Source organism: Coenobita brevimanus, chromosome 51 (assembly GCF_032717465.1).
Source record: "Coenobita brevimanus isolate Jiangsu-jjx chromosome 51, ASM3271746v2, whole genome shotgun sequence".
Classification (NCBI taxonomy): Eukaryota; Metazoa; Arthropoda; class Malacostraca; order Decapoda; family Coenobitidae; genus Coenobita; species Coenobita brevimanus.
Window position 1 is genome coordinate 4,865,578 of NC_137004.1, and position 23,428 is coordinate 4,889,005.

General features: G+C 41.6%; 1 protein-coding gene across 1 annotated transcript in view; it reads left to right on the top strand.

Annotated features, from left to right (window-relative positions):
* The first annotated feature begins 9,376 nt into the window (after positions 1-9,376).
* The window catches only part of Gycbeta100B (guanylate cyclase soluble subunit beta-1-like), a 141,042-nt gene continuing 126,990 nt past the window's right edge, over positions 9,377-23,428 (top strand). Inside the window, exon 1 of the mRNA XM_080272473.1 lies at positions 9,377-9,500. Coding sequence (XP_080128599.1) covers positions 9,498-9,500 — 3 coding nt within the window. The 5' untranslated portion in view covers positions 9,377-9,497. The remainder of the gene's footprint in view (positions 9,501-23,428) is intronic.

Below are 23,428 nucleotides of genomic sequence, written 5' to 3' on the forward strand. Positions count from 1 at the left end.
AGGTATGAGCTTGAGGCAGTTAACGAAAAAAAGATGTATAGAAAAGGCAGCAAAAAGTATGGATTCGGAAAAAGAAAAAGAAAACTAAAAAAATGTTGCAACTTAGAAAAAAGTAGAAAAACGCATAGTAAGGAAGAAAAAAGAAAAAAAGCTGAAAGAGTAATTAGAAACGCGCCAGCGCACGCACACGCACGCACACACACACACACACACACACACACACACACACACACACACACACACACACACACACACACACACACACACACACACACACACACACACACACACACACACACACACATCAAAACAGAGCATCTCGACTCCACGGCATAAAGCTTTCGATTATAACCCCTTCCTCCTCCTCCTCCTCCTCTTCCAGGAAAAATTACATGCCTCATTCACTCCTACCGCAAGCTGTTGAGTGAGAAAAATAGGAAAAATAAATGAAAGAACGTGAAGAAACAGGAAGCAAAAATAAAAATGCAAGAAATAAGGAAGAAACACAGGGAAGCATATGAAAGAAAAAAGAAATTGGACAAGGAACGAAAGAAAATAGGATGAGAAAGGAAAGAAAAGAAAGTCTCTCTCTCTCTCTCTCTCTCTCTCTCTCTCTCTCAAGCCTTAGCCGATAATAAACACTTCGCGCCAAACACTGGAGAATCCGCCACATCGGAACACCTCGGCTCCAGGCACTAAAATATATCCCTTGCAAATTCGGCTCCTTTCCTCGTAAATATAACCTGAAAATACCACACCGACGAATATATATTTTGGAGAGTTCGGTGGAAGTGTGGATAGTGCATATATAAATTTCCGAAGACTCTGGAGAGAACATTCACATCCACTGGGAGTCCATTTCGGCTCTTGGGGTGAATTCGGCGGGCGTTTGGGAGGGAGAGTTTGTTATGTTTACGTTTCTCGGTGTTTGGGAGGATTTGGAGAGTTCGGCGCGCCCGTACCATCTCGTTCCAGGACAATCCGTCATCTCGGGATGGTAACTCTCGGCTGGTTAAGTCAATTTCGGCCCCAACTCGAGTTTAAATTGACTTACCACGAGAGCCGAAATGGGAGGGTGTGGCGAATAGGATGTTATAATCAGAATGTGTTGGTTATTTGGCGGATTATTTTTTTGTTTAATAAATTCAATTTCCGAGGTGTTGGGTGTGTGTGTGTGTGTGTGTGTGTGTGAGAGAGAGAGAGAGAGAGAGAGAGAGAAGAGAGAATGTAGACAGACACGGATAGATTGATAGGTACGTGGATCGATGGATGGACAGATAGATTGACAAACAAATGAGAGAGAGAGAGAGAGAGAGAGAGAGAGAGAGATGTAGACACACAGACAGATCGATAGATACGTGGATCGATGGATGGACAGATAGACAGACTGACAAATAGATGAGAGAGAGAGAGAGAGAGAGAGAGAGAGAGAGAGAGAGAGAGTTTTTATTTGTAGCCATATATCTTCGCCCCTACTAAATCTTACAAAAAATTCAAGGTGAATTGTATACACGATCCATCTTAGTGTAAAAAATAGGAAAAAAAAAAAAAGAGACAGTACATTTATGTGATCAGTAACTTATAGGAGGAGGAGGAGGAGGAAGAGGAAGAGGAGGAGGATGAGGAGGAGGAGGAAGAGGAGGAGGAGGAGGATGAGGAGGAGGAGGAGGAGGAGGAGGAATACAAAGGAATACAAAGGAAGGCAAACAGCAACAGACCTTATGATCCTTTCGAGGCTGCTTGTTACAGAGTAGACTATGACTACAAGATCTAATTCTGCACGCTGAAGGATAAGGAGAGTAAAGCAAGAAGAAGAAGAAGAAGAGAAGGAGGAGGAGGAGGAAAAGGAAGAGGAGGAGGAAGAGAGGAGAAGGATGAAAAGGAGAAGCAGGAGGAGAAGGAGAGGGTTAAGGAAAGAGGAAGGTTAATTTATGGGCGCGAAGGAGAGCAACGAAGAAAGAGGAGGAAGTAGAAAGAAAGAAAAAACGGAGAGAGAGAGAGAGAGAGAGAGAGAGAGAGAATTCCTCTCACACTGGCAACGGAAGCTCAGTACCATTATCTGTCTTTCTCAGGAGTCTTTCCATACGTCTCTGCTTCCTCTGTGTCCCTTTTCCCTCATGTTTACAATTAGGGACCTTGATGGAGATTTGATGGTTGTGTGCCGTGTTCTAGGGGAAGACTGTGACTTAGAAAAACTTGAGTGGGCTTAATGAGCTTTGTGTAGTTAGTAAGCATTAACCCCTCGCTTTCTTTTTCTATTTTTCTCTTTTTTTTAAGGGGGGGCGGTCCCGTGGCACTATTTCAATTTGGGATAAAAGGATAACCAGTGCAAAGAAAGAATGAGAGAGAGAGAGAGAGAGAGAGAGAGAGAGAGAGAGAGAGAGAAGGAAAAGAGGAAGAGAGACCTAGATGAGAAGAGATGAAGATCACAGGTGACAGGACTGACAAGAGAAAGTTGAATGAGAAGAGGAAGATCGGATGAGAGGAGGAGGAAGTTACGAAGAGATGAGACGAAGGAGACATGGTACAGGAGGAAGAGAAAGTGGGGAGAGAGGAGAGAGGAGAAAGAAAAGTGAGAGAGAGGAAGAAAGAAGGGAAATGGGAAAGACTGGAAGAGGATGAAGGAAGGGAAGGAGGATGGGGTAGGGGAGAAAATGCGATGGAGCCATGGTGTGGAAAAGTGAAGGGAAAAAGTTGGGGGATATTGGAAAGAGGGAGAAAAGAGGTCGAGAACGTGAGAGAGAGAGAGAGAGAGAGAGAGAGAGAGAGAGAGAGAGAGAGAGAGAGAGAGAGAGCAAATTTAATGAAGAGAGTTGGGGAGGAGAGGAGACAGCGAAAGAGAATGAATAAAGGAAGGAGAGAGAGAGAGAGAGAGAGAGAGAGAGGAGGGGAAGGGAACTATGGGCAGATTTAATGAAGGAAGTTGAGGGAGAGGTGGAGACAGGGGAAGAGACTAAATAAACGAGAGAGAGAGAGAGAGAGAGAGAGAGAGAGAGAGAGACAGACAGACAGACAGACAGACAGAGAAGAATATTGAAACAGAAGAGCGTTACAAGAATGAAAATCGCACAAACTTAGAAAGAGAAGAGGAAAGAATAGGAAAAGAAATAAGAGGGAAAGAAAGAGGAAAACAGGATAGAAAAATGAGTAATAGAGAGGAAAAGAAGAGGGGAAGAAAAAGAACCATAAATGAAGAGGTAGAAAGAGCAGGGAGGGAAGAAAAGGCGTAATAAGTACAAAGAATACAGTAAAAATAAAGTTAAAAATAAAGTAAAATTATCAATGAGAGAAAACGAGAAAAATTAAAACAAGGAAAGAAATAGAGAGAATAGAAGGAGAAGGAAGAAAAACCCTTGAGAAGAGGAAGAAAAATGAATCGGACACAAAAAGAAGTTCAAGAAAAGAATTAGATGGAAGGAAGAGGTAGACATAGATGAAAGGGAAAATGAAAAAAAGAAGAGGATGAATAGATAATGGGAAGGGAGAAAGGAGTTAATTGATACAAGACAAGAAGGATGAAGGAAGGAAGGTAGAGAGGATGAAGAAAAGGGAGTATATGAGAGGAAAGAAAAAATTATAAACGAAGAGAAGGAAAAAAAGGAAAGTGAAGAAAAAGGAAATGATAAATGATGGATAAATGGGAAGAAATGGAGAGAAAGGAGGAAAAAAATAAGAGAGGGAAAATGGAAGGAAATGAAGAGGAGGAAAAAAAGAAGGCAGAGAGAACGAAAGTAAGAGGATACGGAAAGGAAGGAAAGGGAGGGAGGAGGAATGGAGAAAAGAAGAGAAGAGGGAACTACTGAGACAAAGAGGAAAGAAAAATGACTATACTGAGGAAAAAATATAGGCATAAGAGAGAGAGAGAGAGAGAGAGGCTGGAGGGAGTGAAAGGGAAGGGGAAGTGCGAGGTTGGTGTGGGTTTCCGGAATAAGGAGATTAGTGGGTGTGAGAGGCCTTCGTGGAGGTGATGAAGGAGAGGCAGGGAGAGGGAGTGGTGAGGGGGACGGGTGGTGAGGGAGAGAGGGTGCTGAGGGAGAGGGTTGGTGAGGGAGAGGCTGAGATGGGTGGTGGTTAGAAGAAATTGACTTAGATTTTTGCATATCAACTGCACGACATCCAATCATTTCCAACAATACGACTTGCAGTAGCCAAATCAATACCCATGTTACCAATCGCATTACCAGTCCAATAGGAACAACGGGATTACAGACTTTCCCTAACAGTCCATCTGGCCCCTGGAATGGACCTGGCGTTCTTCTGTTTGCGAACTGACTGTGCTAACCAATGCAACTCAGTGATTTCGTGGGTGGGTAGGGAGACGGGGACGATGAGGGAAAGCCTGAGCGAAATGTGTGTGTGTGTGTGTATTATTATTATTATTATTGTTATTATTATTATTATTATTATTATTATTATTACTATTACCTTTAGCAGGGGCGTTTATGTTGTTGGCTCAGTTTTTCTCTTTGCTTGTCCCTCTGTTTTCCGTTTTTAGCAATAACATAAAAAAAAAAAAATATAAAATTTCACCAGAATGGAATAATGACCGAGAACCATTTCAGAAATAAGCGATTAACATATAGACGAAAGAGGTCAAAGGTCAGGGTCATGAAAAACGTGAAAGGGGGATGTTGATTTCTTGGCGAAAGTAAGTAATTTCTGCGTAGTCATGTTCTTTGGATATTATTAACACCCTGTATATTTGCTTCACGAACTCGCTACCTGGTCCTTCAGCTTAACCCCTTCTCTCTGAGGTGCCTCGTGAATAGGGAATAAAATCATTCGGACGGTAGCAAGAGGGAAAGAAAAATAATATACTGCAAGGCCTAATTACACTGACGCGCACACCTGGCTGCACGCAATAATCAGCTGCCAAAATTGCACCTGAGGCTTAATTCACCTGTACCTGGACCGTGAAGAGACACGCTAATTCCCTCATTAAAACCCCCATACGTGACTGACCTGGTTGACTACACATTAGAGGGGGAAATGTTGGCTGGTTAGGCTTGTTAAGGTAGGGCTTGACACTCCCATCAAACGAATGACATCCATGACGAGGCTTATGGCTAATGATGATTTTCAGGGATTAAATTGGGGGTATTAGCTCATTATTATCATTGTCAATAGTGGTACATGGGGAAGCTCACCGTCCACTCACTCAATGCAGTCCCTCGGGTGACTCTACACTGAGCAACAAGTCATATGGCCTAGTGTATAACCAAATGACGCCTTATGTCGAGACTCTAGTGGGTTAAGGCGCTTCACCCAGACGGTCTCCCATGGAGCTTAATCTGAGGGATGGATGGGGTTCGTTGCTCACATAGTGCCACTCAGGGGCGAACGAGGTTAAGTCATCATTCTCACCTTAAATGTCGACAGTGAGTAATTTATCCCCACGCCCCTGCACTTCTGATGGGGGAGGAGGGAATGGATGATAAATATAGATAGTATCACCATCGTCGTCGTCTTCATCATCGTCGTCGTCTTTATTCGCGTGTACATCGTCGTCGTCGTCGTCGTCGTAGCTGTCGTCACATACATTGCTACTATCATCATTATCATCGTTAAAATCACCATAATTATCATCATCATCATCGTCACATTTAATTTTCTTCTCATAAATTTGGTGAGTAGGATCCAGAAACGAGAGAGAGAGAGAGAGAGAGAGAGAGAGAGAGAGAGAGAGAGACTCATCATTCAAGCCTTCATAATTCCCGCCGTGTCTTGGGCCCGAATTCTCACAGGTTAAGGAAGCTCCTTAATACCTTTTCCTAAGCTATTTATTTTTCTTATTACACCTTACTGTCCTATTATGTGTTAAATAAATGCTTTCAAAATCCTTTCATATCGCCATACTCTGCATAAATAATGTCTATCTATCTATCTATCTATTGCCAGACGCCTCAATCCCGTTTGGGGTGGCCACAAACAAATCGCCTCCAAGTCGCCCTGTCCCCCGCCATTTCACTACCCTGCTCCCAACTCACACACCCCTCTCTCATATACCTCTCCACCCCATCCCTCCATCTCATCCTCGGTCTCCCCCTCCCTCTTCCACCCTCCACCTCACTCACATACACTCTCTTCGTCAGTCTTTCACCCTCCATCCTCTCCACATGGCCAAACCACCTCAGTGTGTTCCTCACAACGCTTCCTATCACATCCACATCAACACCACAACGCTCCTTTATATCCTCATTCGTCAGCCTGTCTCTCCACGTGACTCCACAAGCTCCTCTTAAATAACTCATTTCCACTGCTCTCACTCTTGACTTGTGTCCTTCCAACAACGTCCAAGCTTCACTTCCGTACGTTAGAGTTGGTATCACAATACTGTCATGTAGTAACTTTTTTACTTCCATGCTCACTTCCCTGTTTCTTATCACTGCTTTCAAGGAACCAGCAACCTTTCTTCCCTGCTGTACCCTTTCAAGCACTTCACCCTCCAAACCTCCATCCTTACTCATCACACTACCCAAATACTTAAACGTACTCACATTTTCCAATTCCTCACCATCCAACCTCGCTATACATTCACTGACTTCACCTCTCTCAAAGACCATCACTTTACTCTTCCCTACATTCACCTTTAGGTTCCGTTTCTTACACACTCTCTCAAACTCATCCACCAAGCCTTGCAGCTCCCCTTCATCTTCACTCAACAACACAGTATCATCTGCAAACAACAGTACAGGGAGTTTCCAAACACTATCCTCTCTCACCAGGGCCACTCCAACATCCACTACCCTACCTTGTACCTCTTTTATTACCCCATCCATGTACAGATTGAACAACCATGGAGACATGACACATCCCTGTTTCAAACCAACTTTCAAAGAGAAAAATTCACTTAGTTCACCATCCACACGCACTGCAGCCTTAGCACCATCATACATACTCTTCACAGCATTCAACAACTTCCCATCTACTCCATATATTCTTAACACTTTCCACAATCCTTGTCTATCCACCCTGTCATATGCTTTCTCCAAATCCATGAAAGCCGCATACAACTTCTTTCCTTCTCTAGAAACTTTTCCACTAAAGATCTAAGAATGAATATCTGATCTACACAACCTCTTCCCTTCCTAAAGCCTCCCTGTTCTTCTCCAACTAATTTCTCTGTTCTTTCTCTAACTCTGTCTATAAGTATCCTACCATACACTTTTCCTATTATACTAAGAAGACAAATGCCCCTATGATTACCACACACTTCTTTTTCCCCTTTTCCTTTGTACAAGGGAATAATTATACCTGACTTCCAATCCTCCGGGACTCTACCTTCCTCCCAGGCCAATCTGCACATCTTCCACATCCATTCTACTACTATCTCTCCCCCATGCTTCAGCATCTCACCACACACTCCATCAATTCCTGGGGCTTTCCCCGATTTAACTTTCTTCATTGCTTCCACAACCTCTATCCTACTGATTTCTACCTGTCTTCTCACCTCCCTCCTTCTCCCAGCCATTCCCCAGCCACTTATACTCGCATTACTTCCATCCTCTACGTTCAACAATTCCTTAAAGTGTTCTCTCCATCTGCTCACTTTTTCTCCCTTCTCCACTAGTAATCTACCATGTTTATCTTTCACTCCCCTGCTAACTTCACTTCCACCCTGTCTTACTCTTTTCACTTCTCTCCAGAACATTTTCTTACAGTCCCTCCACTTTACACTCAAATTCCTTCCAAATTCCTCATCCACTCTCTTCTTAATGTACAGAAGAATATTAACCAGCTATATCCAAAAATAAAATCGCTGAGGAAAAGGTGTTAGGGGGCGTCTTAAAAGAATACGGGCATTAGGGTTGCATTTTAGGTTCGTATAGGGGGCTTCGTAACACCTCTTCCATAGCGATTTCTTCTGCTCATTATACCTCGTCAGTTCTGTAGTATACTATTTATATCGCTTTAACATCGACATAACTTACATCAATAAATTACAGGACGATGCTGAGGTGTGATATGCAGAATGAATCGCAAGTTAAAAGCTGTTACGGAATAAAAATACAGACTCTAAGCTCTCCAGACGATTTAATTCAGCTTCATACAATCCCCAAGCAGTGAAGGGATTAGTGTAAATTATATATTATCCCCTCATTTGGAAAAGTCTCTTAAAACCTGAATAAATTTGTTTGGATATCGTGAATAAATTGAATAATGCATAATCGGACTGACGGGGTTCAAGATTTTTCACTACAGTGGCATGTTTCGTATTAATCCTCTCATCCGATTAATTTTATTCACTATGACAGAATTTTCGATTTTGGATGGAATAGATTTATCCCTCATTAACCATGTTCACTCCTATAGTCCTTTTACCCTAAGCTGGCCTAAATTTTTGTCCTTTTGCAACTTATTCCACACGACTGAATGGCAGAAAAAGATGACACAACTCAGTATCCTGTCCATTGCACTTCAGGGAATCATATATTTAATCTCTTGTTACAGTTGAGAGAGAGAGAGAGAGAGAGAGAGAGAGAGAGAGAGTCCAGGTTAGAATAAAACATGTATATATTTCTTAAACTGAATAAAAAAATCTGGAGCAAGAAAAAGATTTTAAAAAGTCCTCGGACGAAGGGGTGATCAGATTAAAAAAAAAAAAAACTCATGGATACAGAACAAGCACAAACTGGTAATAAAAGGAAGGAGAAAAACGAAGACGAGGCCATAGTATCACTGACTGAGAGATTTACGAGACATTGAGTGAGACTTCCTTCCTCCTACGCGAGATGCCGCCATTAACGCCATCTGTTGAGTAGAAAAGGAACATTATTTTTTTTTAGGCGAAGAAGAATATGAGAGAAGGAAGAGAAAGACCAAGAAATCATAGAGGGACGGGGAAAGATTAAATACAGCGACTGACATAATGCAGTACTACACCTGATACTACTGTTTCCGATGGCGATAATACAAGTTATATAAAAAGAAACGAACTTCAAACTGAAACACTGGGAAACACTGCTTGGCGAATTTTTCCCAGGTAAATTAATATATAGATGGCGAAGAATTTAAATAGACGATCATTTAACATACGAAACGCATTGAAATGACATGGTTATTGCAATTTATGGGCCATAATAACAATTGATGCGAGACACTGAACGAGAAGCCTTATGGATGCTGCTGCCGCGACCACCATGTCAGGCGTACGAGAGATTAACAAACACACATCTCATAACCTCTTATCCCTGTACTGAAATATAAACAAATACCATGTCTAGTATTCCTCACTTCTTTGTTCCCTTGCAGAAAGAAGACGTTAGCGGCTCGATAAGGATGCTTGGAGGGTAAACATAGGAGTGAAGTGGGGTTGAGTCCGGTACGACAACTTCAGCAGCGGGTCCCGGCAGCGTCACCCTAGCAGTCCTGGCCGGGAGAGGAGAGTGAGACATTCGATCAATTTTTCTCTTCTCTCGCCTTCTCCTCGTCCTATGAGGTGTTGACGGAGACACGATAAGAGATAAAGAGCTGCTTCACCCTGTCCGACAGCAAAAATGGTAAGTAAATGTAGTATAAGAGATGCAGAGTGTGAAAAAGGTGGGTTTAAACCGAGGCAGGTGGTTGTTGATGGTGTGATGAGCGTGCGCTGCCACAAGAAGCTGCAGGAATATTTAAGTGTTATATATACTCGTAAACTGAATTAAATTATTTCCTGTGACGGTTTAATAAACGTGAAAAGGAATATAACTTTAAACGCGTCAGTTGTACCTTACTCATCTGTTCTTTAACTTCGCTATGTAAACAAACTATGAGCGATATTTTTATGCACGGGAGAGTGTTATATACTCTCGTAAAGTGAATAAAATAACTCTACCGTTTTGAGAGAGCGGAATGGAGTACTGTTCTGCGCACACGTTACGAAGCTGTTGAGTTAGCTGTGTAAACAAATCAAGTGCGATATTTTAAGCGTGAAAGGGAATACGGGAATCTTTAAGTATTCACTGCTCCCCATGTAAACATTTGGCTGGGCGATTGTGCAAGCATAGCGGTTTGACGGCTATTAATCTTGGCTGAACAAAATTGCGTTCCCATGCCCAGAATAAAATACCGGGAAAATGAGTAAAGCATGGAGTAATGATGTAGGGTATATACTTGCAGAATACTAGTTACTCAAATAATTAGGCGATTGATGCGAAGTGCTTTCTCAAGAGGATAGAACTCTAAGATGGAGGGAGAGGGATGGTTACAGGGAGAGAGGTAGTTGGAGGGAAAGGGAGAGGGGAAATTGGTGGGAGAGGGAGGGTTAGGAGAGAGGGGGAAAGGTTAAAGTAGCTGGAGGGTGGAAGAGAAGGAGGGAGGGTTCGAGGGAGAGAGAGAGGGATGGATGGAGAGGGAGGGTCGGAGGAAGAAGTGCAGTTGGAGGGGGATGGTTGAAGGGAAAAGCATTACTCAATGGAGAGAGAGAGAGAGAGAGAGAGAGAGAGAATGAGGGGATCCATAGATAAGTATTGTTATGTGATTTATAAATATTGATGTTAGTTTGAACCGAAGTGATTGAAGTAGAAGTAAGGAGGTTTGTGGTGTGATTCTTGAACATCATTTACAATCGATTTCCTCTCGTAGTTTTTTTTTTTTTTTTTTTTTCCCAGGATGAAGTAGACATGGAGAAACTCGGCACTTTTCGTCTTTCCACGTTTCCTTCCAAAACAGATATTATAAACTTATGGTAATATTCCTTTCGTAACCAAGATTTTTATTCTTTATTTATTTACTTATAGGAGGAACAACAGACACTGAGAGGCTCTGCACTCTCTTTTCTTGTCTTTCCTTGAAATACAAATCGCATATATAACAGGAAATTGATCGTAAGCGGTTTTTTTTTTTTTTTTTTCGGAAAGCCGTATTCTTAGTAACATGAAGTTCCTTAGCGTATGCTTCTTAGCTATTTATTTTACATATTACACGATAACATGCTCTTGCAGACATCATTATTAATTTCGTTTTAACAGCGACAGTTTGCACCAAAAATACACAACAGATCTACGGTACTAATGTCTGATGTGGAAAATAAATCGCTTAAAAGGAGGCGTTACGAATTCTAGAAAACCATCTTAACTACGACCCTGACACCACTTTGAATTTCACTTATGTACGCCTTTCCAAGGTTTACGATGACTTGAGCCCTTATTGGCGTCGGTTTAGGAGACTCCCTAACACCTTTTCCAAAGCGATTTATTTTTCATTTTACACCTTACTCTCGTCTTCTGTGTTATATAAACCCTTCAGATATCGCCATACTTAGCATAAACAACGTACAGAAGGATATTAACCAGCCATAACCAAAGATAAATCGCTAAGGAAGAGGTGTTAGGGAGCTTCCTTTCCCGACGAGAATACGGGCTTCAGGATCCATTTTATATATCAGGTGAATTATAAAAGGTCGCATTGGGTTAATTATACACCTGAAATTTCCTTAATATACCCAAAAATAAATCGCTTAGGAAAAGGTGTTAGGGAGCTTCCTTTCCCGACGAGAATATGGACTTAAACTTTTATATATCAGGTGAATTATAAAAAGTCACATTGGGTTATTTATACGCCTGAAATTGTCTTAATATACCCATAAATAAACCGCCATGGAAAAAGTGTTAGGGAGCTCCCTTTCCTGAAGAGATTTTATATATCAGGTGAGTTATGAAAGGTCACATTGTTTTTTTTAGACACCTGTAATTTCCTTAATGTACCTGCCCATGTTCTGGATTGGATTTCTAGGGATAAGCTTGGATCAATTTCCGGTCTCCCGTATCAGGCTTTAGGTAGTTACAGAATGGTTGATATTAAAAAAGGCTTGGGGATGAGAGAGAGAGGGGGGGGCGAGTAATCATCTTCCTAACCCAATTTCCCACTAATAACATGAGATAAATAGGATATCGAAATAGGAACAGGAAGACGCAGAAGTAGGACATTCACCAACATAGCTGTCAGTAAATTGGGCCGTAAATCTACTCACAAAATAAAGGAGATTGTTAAATTGTAATAAAAAATAAATCGCTAAGGAGGAGGTGCAAAGGTTCGTCCTATGCCAAGAGGAGTATAAATCAAACCCACGTTCCTAAATCCTAGCATACTCTTTTTTTTTTTTCTTTTCATTTTTTTACTGTCGACCAAATTTGTCATCTGTTCAGAGTTATAACAATAGAGTGACACTGGACTATGATGCTAGTCACGAAGAAGTGCTGTGGAAAGTATGTAGAGCCGTACCACTGTCTTATTTTGCACCGAGCTACATGAAATAAGCAGCGAAAGGACAAAAAATCTGGGCCAAGTTAAGGTGAAAAGAGTACAGTTGCTTCAGTCCAACAATGTATTTTTACCTGCATTCCAATCTACCTGTGCTGTTGTTCATTTATTATAACTACGGTACGCTAAGATTTTCGTCTTTTTGAAGCTTATTTTCCGTAACTCAGTGGGGAAAAAATCATAGACATTATTATTCACTTAGGATATTGTTCGAATTGAAGGTGTTAACTATAACATTTATTTATCCGCTCACTGCAAGAAGTTTCCCCCTAAGTTAGGTAAAATCGTCAGGTTGTAAGTTATAAGATAGAAAAATATGATCAGACTGGTGCAGCTGTGACACAGAAATAAAACAGAAAAACACGTCATAGGAATAAAAGGGTTCGGATATGACATGAGGAGAAATAAAATGAAAAATGTGTATATGTAACATGTCCTCAGGCAGCTTAGAAATGTGTAAATCAAGAGTTCTGTGATGTCCTTTGAGTTTATCTTTTACTGAGAGGCGTAAAATTCTGTGGCTATAGAGAGAGATCTTATATTCTCTTGCATCTCATATTACGTGATACTCCCTCCTTCTGTACCTTTATATTCTTTCTTTATGTTTTTGTTATTACCGTGTCATGTGCTTTATATCTTTGCCAAATATTATCAGCGAATTCACTCTTTCTGTGCCTTTTCCTATGAACTTACGCTATTTTTCTGTACCGTATATATATTATTAGTACATTACCCCTTTCTGATATTAATGTAAGATTTTTCCCTCTTTTTCACACCTAATATCATTTTATTAATCCATTTATACGTATTATTATCAACATATTCCCCCTCAGTCTTTACACCTGTGATTATTATTAGCATATTTTCTGTACATACCTATTTTCAGTTATTTTCCTCTTTCTGTGTTTACTGTAATTAGAATATTCTGTGTTCTGTACCGCCTCTTATCGGTGTTAGTATATTCTTTGCTTCCCTGTCAGCATACTCTCAATTATCAGCATATTCTTTCTCTGTACCTGCTATCAGTAAGCCCTCTGCCTGTTATATTCCCTCTACCTCCTGTTACCAGTATAATCCCTCGTCCCCTGACAACATACTCCCAATTATTATCCGCATATTCTTTCTCTGCGTGTTATTAGTGACTACCCTCTTTCTCTGTCCATTATAATTCACATATTCTCTCTACTTTCTGTTGCAATTGTATTCACTCATTTCCATAACTGTCAGCATCATTAATACTATGCGAATAAGTTTTGTGTGTGTGTGTGTGTGTGTGTGTGTGTGTGTGTGTGTGTGTGTGTGTGTGTGTATACGTTTGACCAACTCGGATTTCAACGTGCCTTACGCCAAAAGACGCGGAACGGCGAGCTGACAGCGCTGATGTAAATTATAACTGCATGCGATCAGTTGCGCGCGAGCCTCACTCACCTTTTTGCCCGATGTTTTGCCAGATATTGGGAACCGTCTACAGGCCATACCGTTGGGTGGAATGCGCTGAAATTTTGCGTGGGCATGCGTGATGTGTCAGTGCAGGTTCATGACAAATTTGATGTCAGTGTGTGTCTCAGGGGCAACATAATCGCATTCCCTATTTACTTACCTATTTTTATCACCACTTTCCTTTGTTTCACCCCAGTCCCTTTCAGCAGGCATCCCTCTGACTTTACTTTTTTTCCTTCATACCAATGTCATGGGTGATCCAGGGAAACAGCGGAAACTTATAAACCATCAAGTGTCGCAAGAAATAACCCGTAAACCTCCCTCTCGTGAACGCTATGGGGCTTTCAACTGCCCTCACAGCATGATTGGTAAGGTCTGTGTCACGGAGGGTCGTAATGGCATAAAACCGATCACATGAAGAGCTCTTGATAGGCCATGTTGGTTTTATTCTGAGCGGCATTGAAGGCTACGTTGCACCTCTTCCTTGTTGATTTACTTTTTTATTACACAGTTACACAGGAAGCTTCGTTACACATCTTCTTTGGTGGTTTATTTATTACACCTTAGCCTTCATCGGTATGCTTGTTCTTTATTTCATTTAGGTATGGGTTTAGTTTGCATCCTTAACATATTAGAGGATACTGAGTTGAACAGAATAAGTCGCGAAGGAAGAAGTGTTGCATAACCTCCAAAACTATATAAGTTCCTTTCTTGTAATTACCTTTGGGTATGATTAAAAGCCTGTACCTGCCCAAGTGTCAAGGGGTTGCCTGTTCTCTCTCAGGCTCATAGTTAGGGGCGAAGGTGTCTTGATTACAGGTGTGTGACAAGGTGAGACTATTTTTACCTGGTCGTGGTAGAGTGGAAATATGCCTGGCTCTCATCTTTAAGTCCTTGCTTCGATTCCCAGCACAGAGTTCATGTTGCACTTTTTTTTTTTATACTCTAACGTGGCGTAAAATTTCCATCCCTTCTGTGCTAAGTTCTATCAAGGGATTAACACTGGAATATGATGCTAGTCAAGAGGAAGTGCTATGGGAAGGATGTAGAGCCGCAACATTGCCTTTTTCTGCCACTGAGATGCATGAAACAAATTGCAAAAAGACGAAAATCTGGGCCAAGTTAAGAGTAAAAAGAGTATAGTTGATTTTTTCCTGTGGTAGTGTAGGTTTATTTCATCATACTGAAGCCTTCATAGTGACTGTGTGTTGATAAATCGAGGTTATGAGAGGCTTATGCGGTAATGTTTGTGTGTTGAAATGAGGTCATGTGTTCATTCAGAGTAAGGCCAAGGTCTCTCTCTCTCTCTCTCTCTCTCTCTCTCTCTCTCTCTCTCTCTCTCTCTCTCTCTCTCTCTCTCTCTCTCAGAGGAAGAGAATGTTTTAGGAAGATGACTCAAGGTTGTGGTATAGAGTCATAGCTGTTTGGAGTGCAGAGAGTGATGGATGATTTCGTTGATGACTCAGTGCTTTGGAGTTCTGTGGAAGACATTGGTTGAGTGAATGTGTGTGTGTGTGTGTGTGTGTGTGTGTGTGTGTGTGTGTGTGTGTGTGTGTGTGTGTGTGTGTTGAACCCCTGTGCTGCGAAGTCCTTACTGTACATTATAATTTAGCTAACGAAAGACGGTTTTAAAATGCTGAAGAGAAACGAACCTGAGAATAATATCACAACAAAGGCAGTGTCAGAGAATATAAACCTCTCTCTCTCTCTTGACGAACTGTTTTTCCCCCCTCACACAAACTCATAGAAGTGGAGGAGTTAATAAATCACTGAAAGATATCACAGTACTAAATATTTCTTTCTGTTCTATGTACAAGAGTTATGAAACATTTATAAATAGTTTGAAGAATTTTTTGGTTATGAAAATCGCGTTTTCGTGTTTCGGATGCCTTTGCTTATAGTCTCATGTTGTTCTTGTTCTTGTTGCTGTTGTTGTTGTTGGTTAATCTGAACATAAACCCAGTATTTTGTTGCTGAAGTTCGCCCAGGTGTGTAGCCCACCATCCTCCTTTTGGGCGATAAGTAGGTAGGTGAGGGGCGTTTGTATAGCCGGGTAGTAGAGCCGCCTGGTTATATCGGTGCCACTGTGTGAAGGCGTCCCTCTCAAATACCCACATATATCTTCAGAAAACGAATCCATATTAATGTTTGCAGTTATACTTTATTTAGGAGGGTCACTGAAAATTTCCAACTCCTTCCTTCTCTGTATTTTTGGTGATTAAATAAAAAGATCCAACTGGCAGCTTGTCGAGGTCAGACGACTTACTGACAAGGATGATAAGCAATGTATAGGGTAATGAAGCCTTCGTCACGGTTAGCTTTTGAGCAGATTGTTTATTGTTATTATTATTATTTTACTACTACTACTGCTATTATTATTATTATTATTATTATTATTATTATTATTATTATTATTATTATTATTTTGCCCCTGAATATACTCTCACATTTTATTCTGAAATGTATGGTATCAGTGTGGATGGAAGTAACCATACACACCAGCAGTCTTAACACAGCTTAACCCCTTCAGTACGAATTTAACTACTTCTGATTCTCTTCCTTACCACTTCCAAACCATTCTTTTTACCTGTGTAGTGCCTTTTCAGACAGATGTTAAAGACAGTCTTCAATAGTCCTTTCCCTGAAGATCTACCCCATCTAAGTTTAATAAAAATCGTTTGGAAATAATGAGAATAAAATAACAGGGGTAACAGTACTAGATGCGGGAGCTTCAGGGCGCTTTGGTTAATGCCTTTGGTGTGTTGTGATGTAGGCGGGTGGTTTTGTGTGGTGTGTTGTGAGGGGGTGTGGTGTGGTGTGGGATAGGGAGGTGATTATGTGTGTGTGTGTGTGTGTGTGTGTGTGTGTGTGTGTGTGTGTGTGTGTGTGAGACTGCTCAAGTTACTGTAGGCAGTGGAAATGAGGCCGAACATCATTAGTGAGAGACAGACGTACTGCGCCGCTCCTGGAAATGGCCCAGCAACTAAAACTACGTTATCAGAGGGAAAAGGTCAAGGTAAATAAAGCCCCAGGTCAGGCCAGGTCAGTAGTGGTTAGGTCGAGATACACATAATGGCTGATCAGAGGGTCTTTAAGAGGAGGTCAAGGCAGAAGAGAAGGGTGGAGGGGAGGGGGAGGAGGTAGGAGGAGGGGGAGGGGGGTACAGTGGGGAGAAGGGGAGGGGAAATTGGAGGGGAATGTGGAAAGGGAAGGCAAGGGTAGTGAGGGGAGGGGGATGGATACAAGGGAATGTGAGGGGAAGACGAGGAGGGGAGTAGTAGAAGGGAGATGGTGAGGGAAGGGGAAGGGATTAATAGGAGTGGGGAGGATAACGGGGAGGGGGAAGGGGGAGTAGGGGTAGGGGGTAATGGGGATTTAGAGACAGCCCTTTCATCATTCTCTCTCTCTCTCTCTCTCTCTCTCTCTCTCTCTCTCTCACCACGAACTGTAATATTAAAGCATTTCATCAGCTTGGGTTATATTTTTCTCCCTTTCACCTTTTACATTTTATTATATTCAGCTTATTTCCAAGTTTCTTGTCACTCTGTGCATCTCCTCTGTTTTCCTTGCTCAAGCTTTTCTCCATTTCTTTCTCTAATATTGAAGTTACTCGCTCAGTCTCTCTCTTTCCTCTCTTTAGCACTTCCTCATTGACTTTCATCTATGTCCTTCACCCAGATTCCTCTCATAATATTTTTTTTTCTTTTTTCTTATTCTGTTCCTCCATCTCTTCAAGTGTTTCCTTTCTTCTTGACTCTCCTGGTATCATATCCATTTACCTTCATTTTTTTTGTCACACCAACATCTTAGCTTTCCATTTCTTCTTCTTTTTCATCTTCTGCTTCATCTTCTGCGTCATTTTCTTTTTCTTTTTCTTCTTTTCTTCTTCATTTCCTGCCTTTTCTTCATCTTCATCTCCTTTTTCCTCCTCCTCCTCTTCCTCCTCCTCCTCCTCCTCCTCCTCCTCTGTTTACGTCACACTTTATCCCATCCCTCATACTTTTCAAAGATTTGGTTGTCTGTATGTCTGCATGTATCAGTATATGTATCTTCCTCTCCTTATATGTTTGTTTTTTTTCTGTTAGTCGTGTCTGTTTGTCCTTCATTGGAGTACCTGTGCCTTTTATTATTTATCTGTGTCTGTCTGTCTGTATGTAGTACGAATGTATGTATGTATGTATGTATGTATTTATGTATGTATGTCTTCAGCCTGTGTATGTACGGTATGTCTACATGTCCGTCAGTCCCTGTATGTGTGTATATATCTATTTCCTGATTCCGCTTCCTGTGAGGGGTTCCTTTCTTAAAACGACGCCCCCCAGGCTCTTGTGTCCCTACTCAGAAAGGATCCCTCTTCCCACGACACGCCTCTCTACTTTACACTACTATAAATCCCACTCCCCTTTTTCCCCTCTCACGTCCCACACACCCCCTGTCCCGTAACTCTTGCCACTCTAAACTTCCCGACGCTCTCTCTCTCTCTCTCTCTCTCTCTCTCTCTCTCTCATTTCATCTCCACAAGGTTTCTCACTTTTTTTTTCTTTCTTCATCTCCCCTCTCAGGCATTTTTCCTCCCCCACTCTCTCCCTCAAATTTTCCCTCCTCCCCTCAGATTCACCCTCCTCCCTTCAACCATTCCCTCCCGTCTCCCTCCCCTCTCCCGCTCTTAATCCCTCTGTACCACCAAAAATTATTGCAGATTCCTACCCCATTTTTCCCTCTCTTTTCTACTCATATTTCGTGTCACTTTTTCTCTCCCTTGTAAATCCTGCCCGCCCTCCCAGTTGTGTTTTTTTACAATGGGGTAAATGGGGAATCATCTATACGTAAACAGATATGACCTATTTACAAAGTCGTCTCTTGTTTCTCGTCAGTACACTAACGATTCTGATAACCTGACTATCGTTCTGGTATATTTTTCTGTTTATTTCGCCTCTTATTATTTTACTGAAGAAGCTGCTATGCTGTGTTTAATTTTTATGTGTTTGTATGCCTTTATTTATTTATTTATCAATTTAGTTTTGTCATTCAACCGGGCTTCTGTTTTTCTCCTCTTTCTGCTGTTGTTACGGGCTCTACAAAATTTGTTCCAGCTACTTTCTCTTTTATTTTGCTTCCACTCTTGCTTTTGTTGATCAGGATTTTTTTTTTTTATTCTGTATTTTCATATATATTTTTTTTTCGCTTTGCTGTGCTTTTAGTTTTATTATATACTCTCTCTCTCTTCCTTTTTTTTTTTTTATTAGAGTGAAATTTAAAAAAATCGGTGTTCTGTACGCTTCCTTGATTTCACTTCGTTATCGCCCGTCTAGCGAGGCGATAATGTAACCGCTTGCGTCTGTGTGTGTGTGTGTGTGTGTGTGTGTGTGTGTGTGTGTGTGTGTGTGTGTGTGTGTGAGTCTGTCTGTTGCCAAAGTATCCCAAGATCAAGTGGGCAGATTGTATCCAAACTTTGTGGGCAGTATTCCAGGATATCTGGCTTGTTGGTTAATAATGTTGGTGAAGCTACGATGATATGCTTCCGATTGTCAGAGTGGTACTGATTTTTTTTTTTTTTTTTTAAAGACAAGAACGTAAGAAGACAGTGAAAAGCGGCGGGCGTAATTCTAAGACTTTTTTTTTAAAGGGAGGGGGAGGACGGAGCTGCGATGATATGTTTCCGATTCCCACAGGATTACTGATTTAGTTTTTTAGTGACGCAGACAATACGCATTCGTTGGGGGTATTGCTTAGGCTTTTATTTTTCATGATATTGCTGATAAGGACGCTTTTTTTTTTTCTACTATTGTTTACCTTTGTCGCACTTCCTCTCCTTTGTTCTTGGTTCCTTTCCTAAGACGAGAATATTATCTCTTTGAATCACGCATCTTTGTCTTATTTTTTGCAGCTGCCACAAGATATTATTCAGCTTAAGAAAAAAGAAATCTCTTATTGGAAAGACTAATGGTTTTGAATTATCCCTCAAATTTGGAAACCTGTCCATCGCTAAAAAAAATCGCCAGGTAACGGGAAAAAATCAAGAAAAAAATCCCCAGGCTCATTGGGTTAAGGAGAGAGGAAGACAAAAGTTTTAAGAAGAGAGGAAGAGAGTAGGATTAAGAAGGAAGGGAGAGAGTGAGCAGTGGCGGAAGAGGAAGACGTGAGGATTAAGATGGGAAGAAGAGAGGAAGATTGGGGTAAAGAGGAAGATTGAGGAGGATAGAAGGGAAGAGGGTTAAGAAAGAGGAGGAGGAGAAGATGAAGGATAAAACAGGAGAAAGGAATTGAGAGGAGAGAAAGAGGCTTAAGGAGGAAGACTGGAGGATTAAAGACAGAAAGAGAAAAGGAAGAGAAGAGAAATAAGTAGGAGGAGAAGAGGATTAAGATGTACAGAAGGGAAGGAGAAATGAAGGAAGAGGGAGAGAAACGAAGAGAGAGGAAGAGAAGAGAAATAAGTAGGAAGAGAAGAGGATTATGAAGGATAGAAAGGAAGGAGAAGTGAAGGAAGAGGAAGAAAAGAGGATTAAGGAAGATGGAATGGAAGGAGAAACGAAGGAAGAGGAAGAGGAGAGAGGGAAGATGATTTAAGAGGAAGTGAACAGCCTAAGTACACATGGGGTCCTGGGACTTGGAGTGACGGAAGCATCAGTTGTGAGAAACACCACATATCCATCACTGTATTCCCACAACACACACACACACACACACACACACACACACACACACACACACACACACACACACACACACACACACACACACACACACACACACACACACACACACACACACACACACACACACACACACACACACACACACACACACACACACACACACACACACACACACACACACACACACAACTATTCGACCTTTTTTCAACCTTGAGGTGTTTGATATAGCCTTACTTCTTCCATTTATTACAAGGATTCAATAAAAAAAGTATAATTTAATCTTTTTTCAGCTTTATTAAAATGAAAACTACGATACCAGAGAGGAGAAAAAAAATCCTGCTTTCACCTCAGGTTGGTCAACATTCTCAACTCTTCATGATTAACTTTCACGTGAAGAAAGTCTTTTAGCGTTAGGTGGAATACTGGAGTTGTCCCGATCGTGTGGGAGATAAATGCCTGTATACTCTTTGGGTAAGGAAGATCCCTAACACCTCTTCCTAAGTGTGCTTATTAGACCATTCTGTCCCGTATTAAAATAAATCCTTCCAATATCGTCATACTCTGCATAAATAACATACAAAAGAATATTAGCCAGTCATCAGAAATAAATCGGTAAGGAAGAGGTGTTAGGGAGCCTCCTTACCCGACGAGAATACTAGCTTTTGCCCGGATTGCTCAGTCTGCGGGTGTGGTGGGGGGACTGGGAGCAGGAAATAAATAAAGGATGGAACTTCGGGTATGATTCATTCCCTTAAATAATTCAGGGCAGGGGTACAGGATACGGTACGGGTTTATCATCATTGTACATTATGGGACAGAAGTTCTACTAATATTTCGCCTATTCTGCTTCTCACTTTCCCAAAAATTTCACCTAACATTTCACCTCTTCTGCTTCGTTTCTCCCTTTCTCCCTTTTGTCATTATTCCTACGCAGAGAGAGGCCTGATATGCTTCTCTGCACCTAACTCTGCACAGCGTGGGTTTTGTTTTATAATAATGCGTCTAGGAGGAAAGTCACAAACATCTTAAAATATACAGTAGACACAGTGGAATAGCAGGCGGACTTTTGACTTTGCATAAATAGTTGTGGACAAAAATATAGATCCAATTTCTACTTTTGACTTTGCATAAATAGTTGTGGACAAAAATATAGATCCAATTTCTATGTCCAGCTTTGATTATTTAGTTGAAAATAGGAAGGAAAGACAAATACAGAAAAAAAAAAAATCCCTGTGCCAGACTACAGGTGTCCCCCATGTTATGAAACTTGGCGCCAAATAAATGTAGAGACAATATTAAATTTTCAGTCTTTGCCCCTAATCGGTTACCAAATTCCGTCCTCTAGCGCATCCACAAAGCTAACCTAATTTAACCTAGGCTGAACTAATTTTGGTGTAAATACGATAGCGGATGGAGTAAGGAGATGGAGAAGGTGACCCAAGGGAGGGCAAACCATTATTATAACCTCTTCCTGTGGACACATGTCGATAATGTATGCTTAAACAAAGTGGATTTATCTGCGTTTTTATTGACACTTTCCGACGGAGCTCCCCCTTATAAGCTAACCAGTTCTTATTTAGTAGTTTTTCATACCTTAAGTGTCTGTATCAACTTTAAGTGCATTGTGAAAGTTTGAACTCTCGCCCTCAAATTCAGTTGCTGCCTAACTTTCACTCAGTTTTCATGAACATCACGTAGCGCAGTGCCGTAAAGTGTCATCTGGCCACTTAACATGCACTTGTCCTCTCCTTCCTTGCTGTCCCTTCCCTTGCACTCCCTAGCCAAGCACTTCCTTCCAGTTAGTTCCTTTCCAAACACTTCCTTGCCTTTCCTTACACCTCTTTCTCTTACACACCCTTTCTTCACAGACACACTCTCTACACTAACACTCATTTCTATAACTCCCATTCACTCCCTTAACCAACTCTTACTCCCTTCAAATACACTCTCTCCCTTCGTCCTGTCTTTATTCACTTTTTATTCCCTTCGTCCTGTCTTTATTCACTTTTTATTCCCCCATTTCTTCCTCCTTTTCTTCCTTCCTCCTATCTTCTCACCCTCCCTTCTTCCTCCATATCTCCTTCATTCCTGTCTCCTTCCTTCCTCCTTTTCCTTCCTCCCCATTTTCCTTCCTTCCTCCTATATTCTCTCCTTCCTCGTATTGTCCCCAATCCATGTCCTCCTTACTCCCTGTCTTCCTTCCTCCCCCCCATCTGTCCTTCTTCCTCTCTTCCCATCCTCCCTGTCTTCCTCCCTCTTTCCGTCCTTCCTCCTTCTCTTCCTTCCCCCCTCCCTCTCTTTAATCCTGTTGATACCCAGTCACACCCAACTTGTCATTGTTTACACCACCTCCTTTGATTGGCGGAGCGTGAAGGAGCTGTTGTTTGGACGAAGGAGAGGTAGAAAGGTAGGAAGGAAGAGAGGGAGGTAGGAAGTAAGGAAGGGAAGGAAGGAGCAAGAGTGGAGGGAGGGGTAGGGGGAAGGATAGATGAGAGGGAAGGAGGGAGTGGACAGAAGGGAAAAGGATGGAAGGAAGAGAAGGTGGAAGGATAGAATAAAGGAAGGGAAGGAGGCAACAAGGATGGATGGAAAGGAGAGAGGAAAGATAGTACTGTAACGGGGAGGAAGGAAAGAAGGAAGGGAAGGAGGGAGCAAGGATGGACGGAAGGGACAAGGATGGAAGGAGGAGTAAGAGGGAGGATAGTATAAGAGAGGAAAAAGGGAGGGAAGGAAAGACAGTACTAGGGAAGGAATGAAGGGTAGGAGGGAAGAAGGAAAGGTTAGAAGGAGAAGGAGTAAGAGAGAGGAAGGAAGGAGGGTAAGAGTAAGGAAGGGCAGGAGGGAAGGACGGAGGAAAGGAGGGAAGGAAGAAGGAAGGAATAATGACAGAAGGAAAGAAGTGTAGCCAGGAGGAGGCGGGAAGAAAGAAGGAAGTTAAATAAAAATTTGTCAGGAAATATCAAGAATAAAACAAAATACGTCATCGGCCTGAAGGGGTTCCCAAAGTCTTCGTATACCGTGAGCCAAGTATGGATCCACCTGAGCACACCGCCACTGAAACAGACACTGAAACTCCCACTGAAACTTCC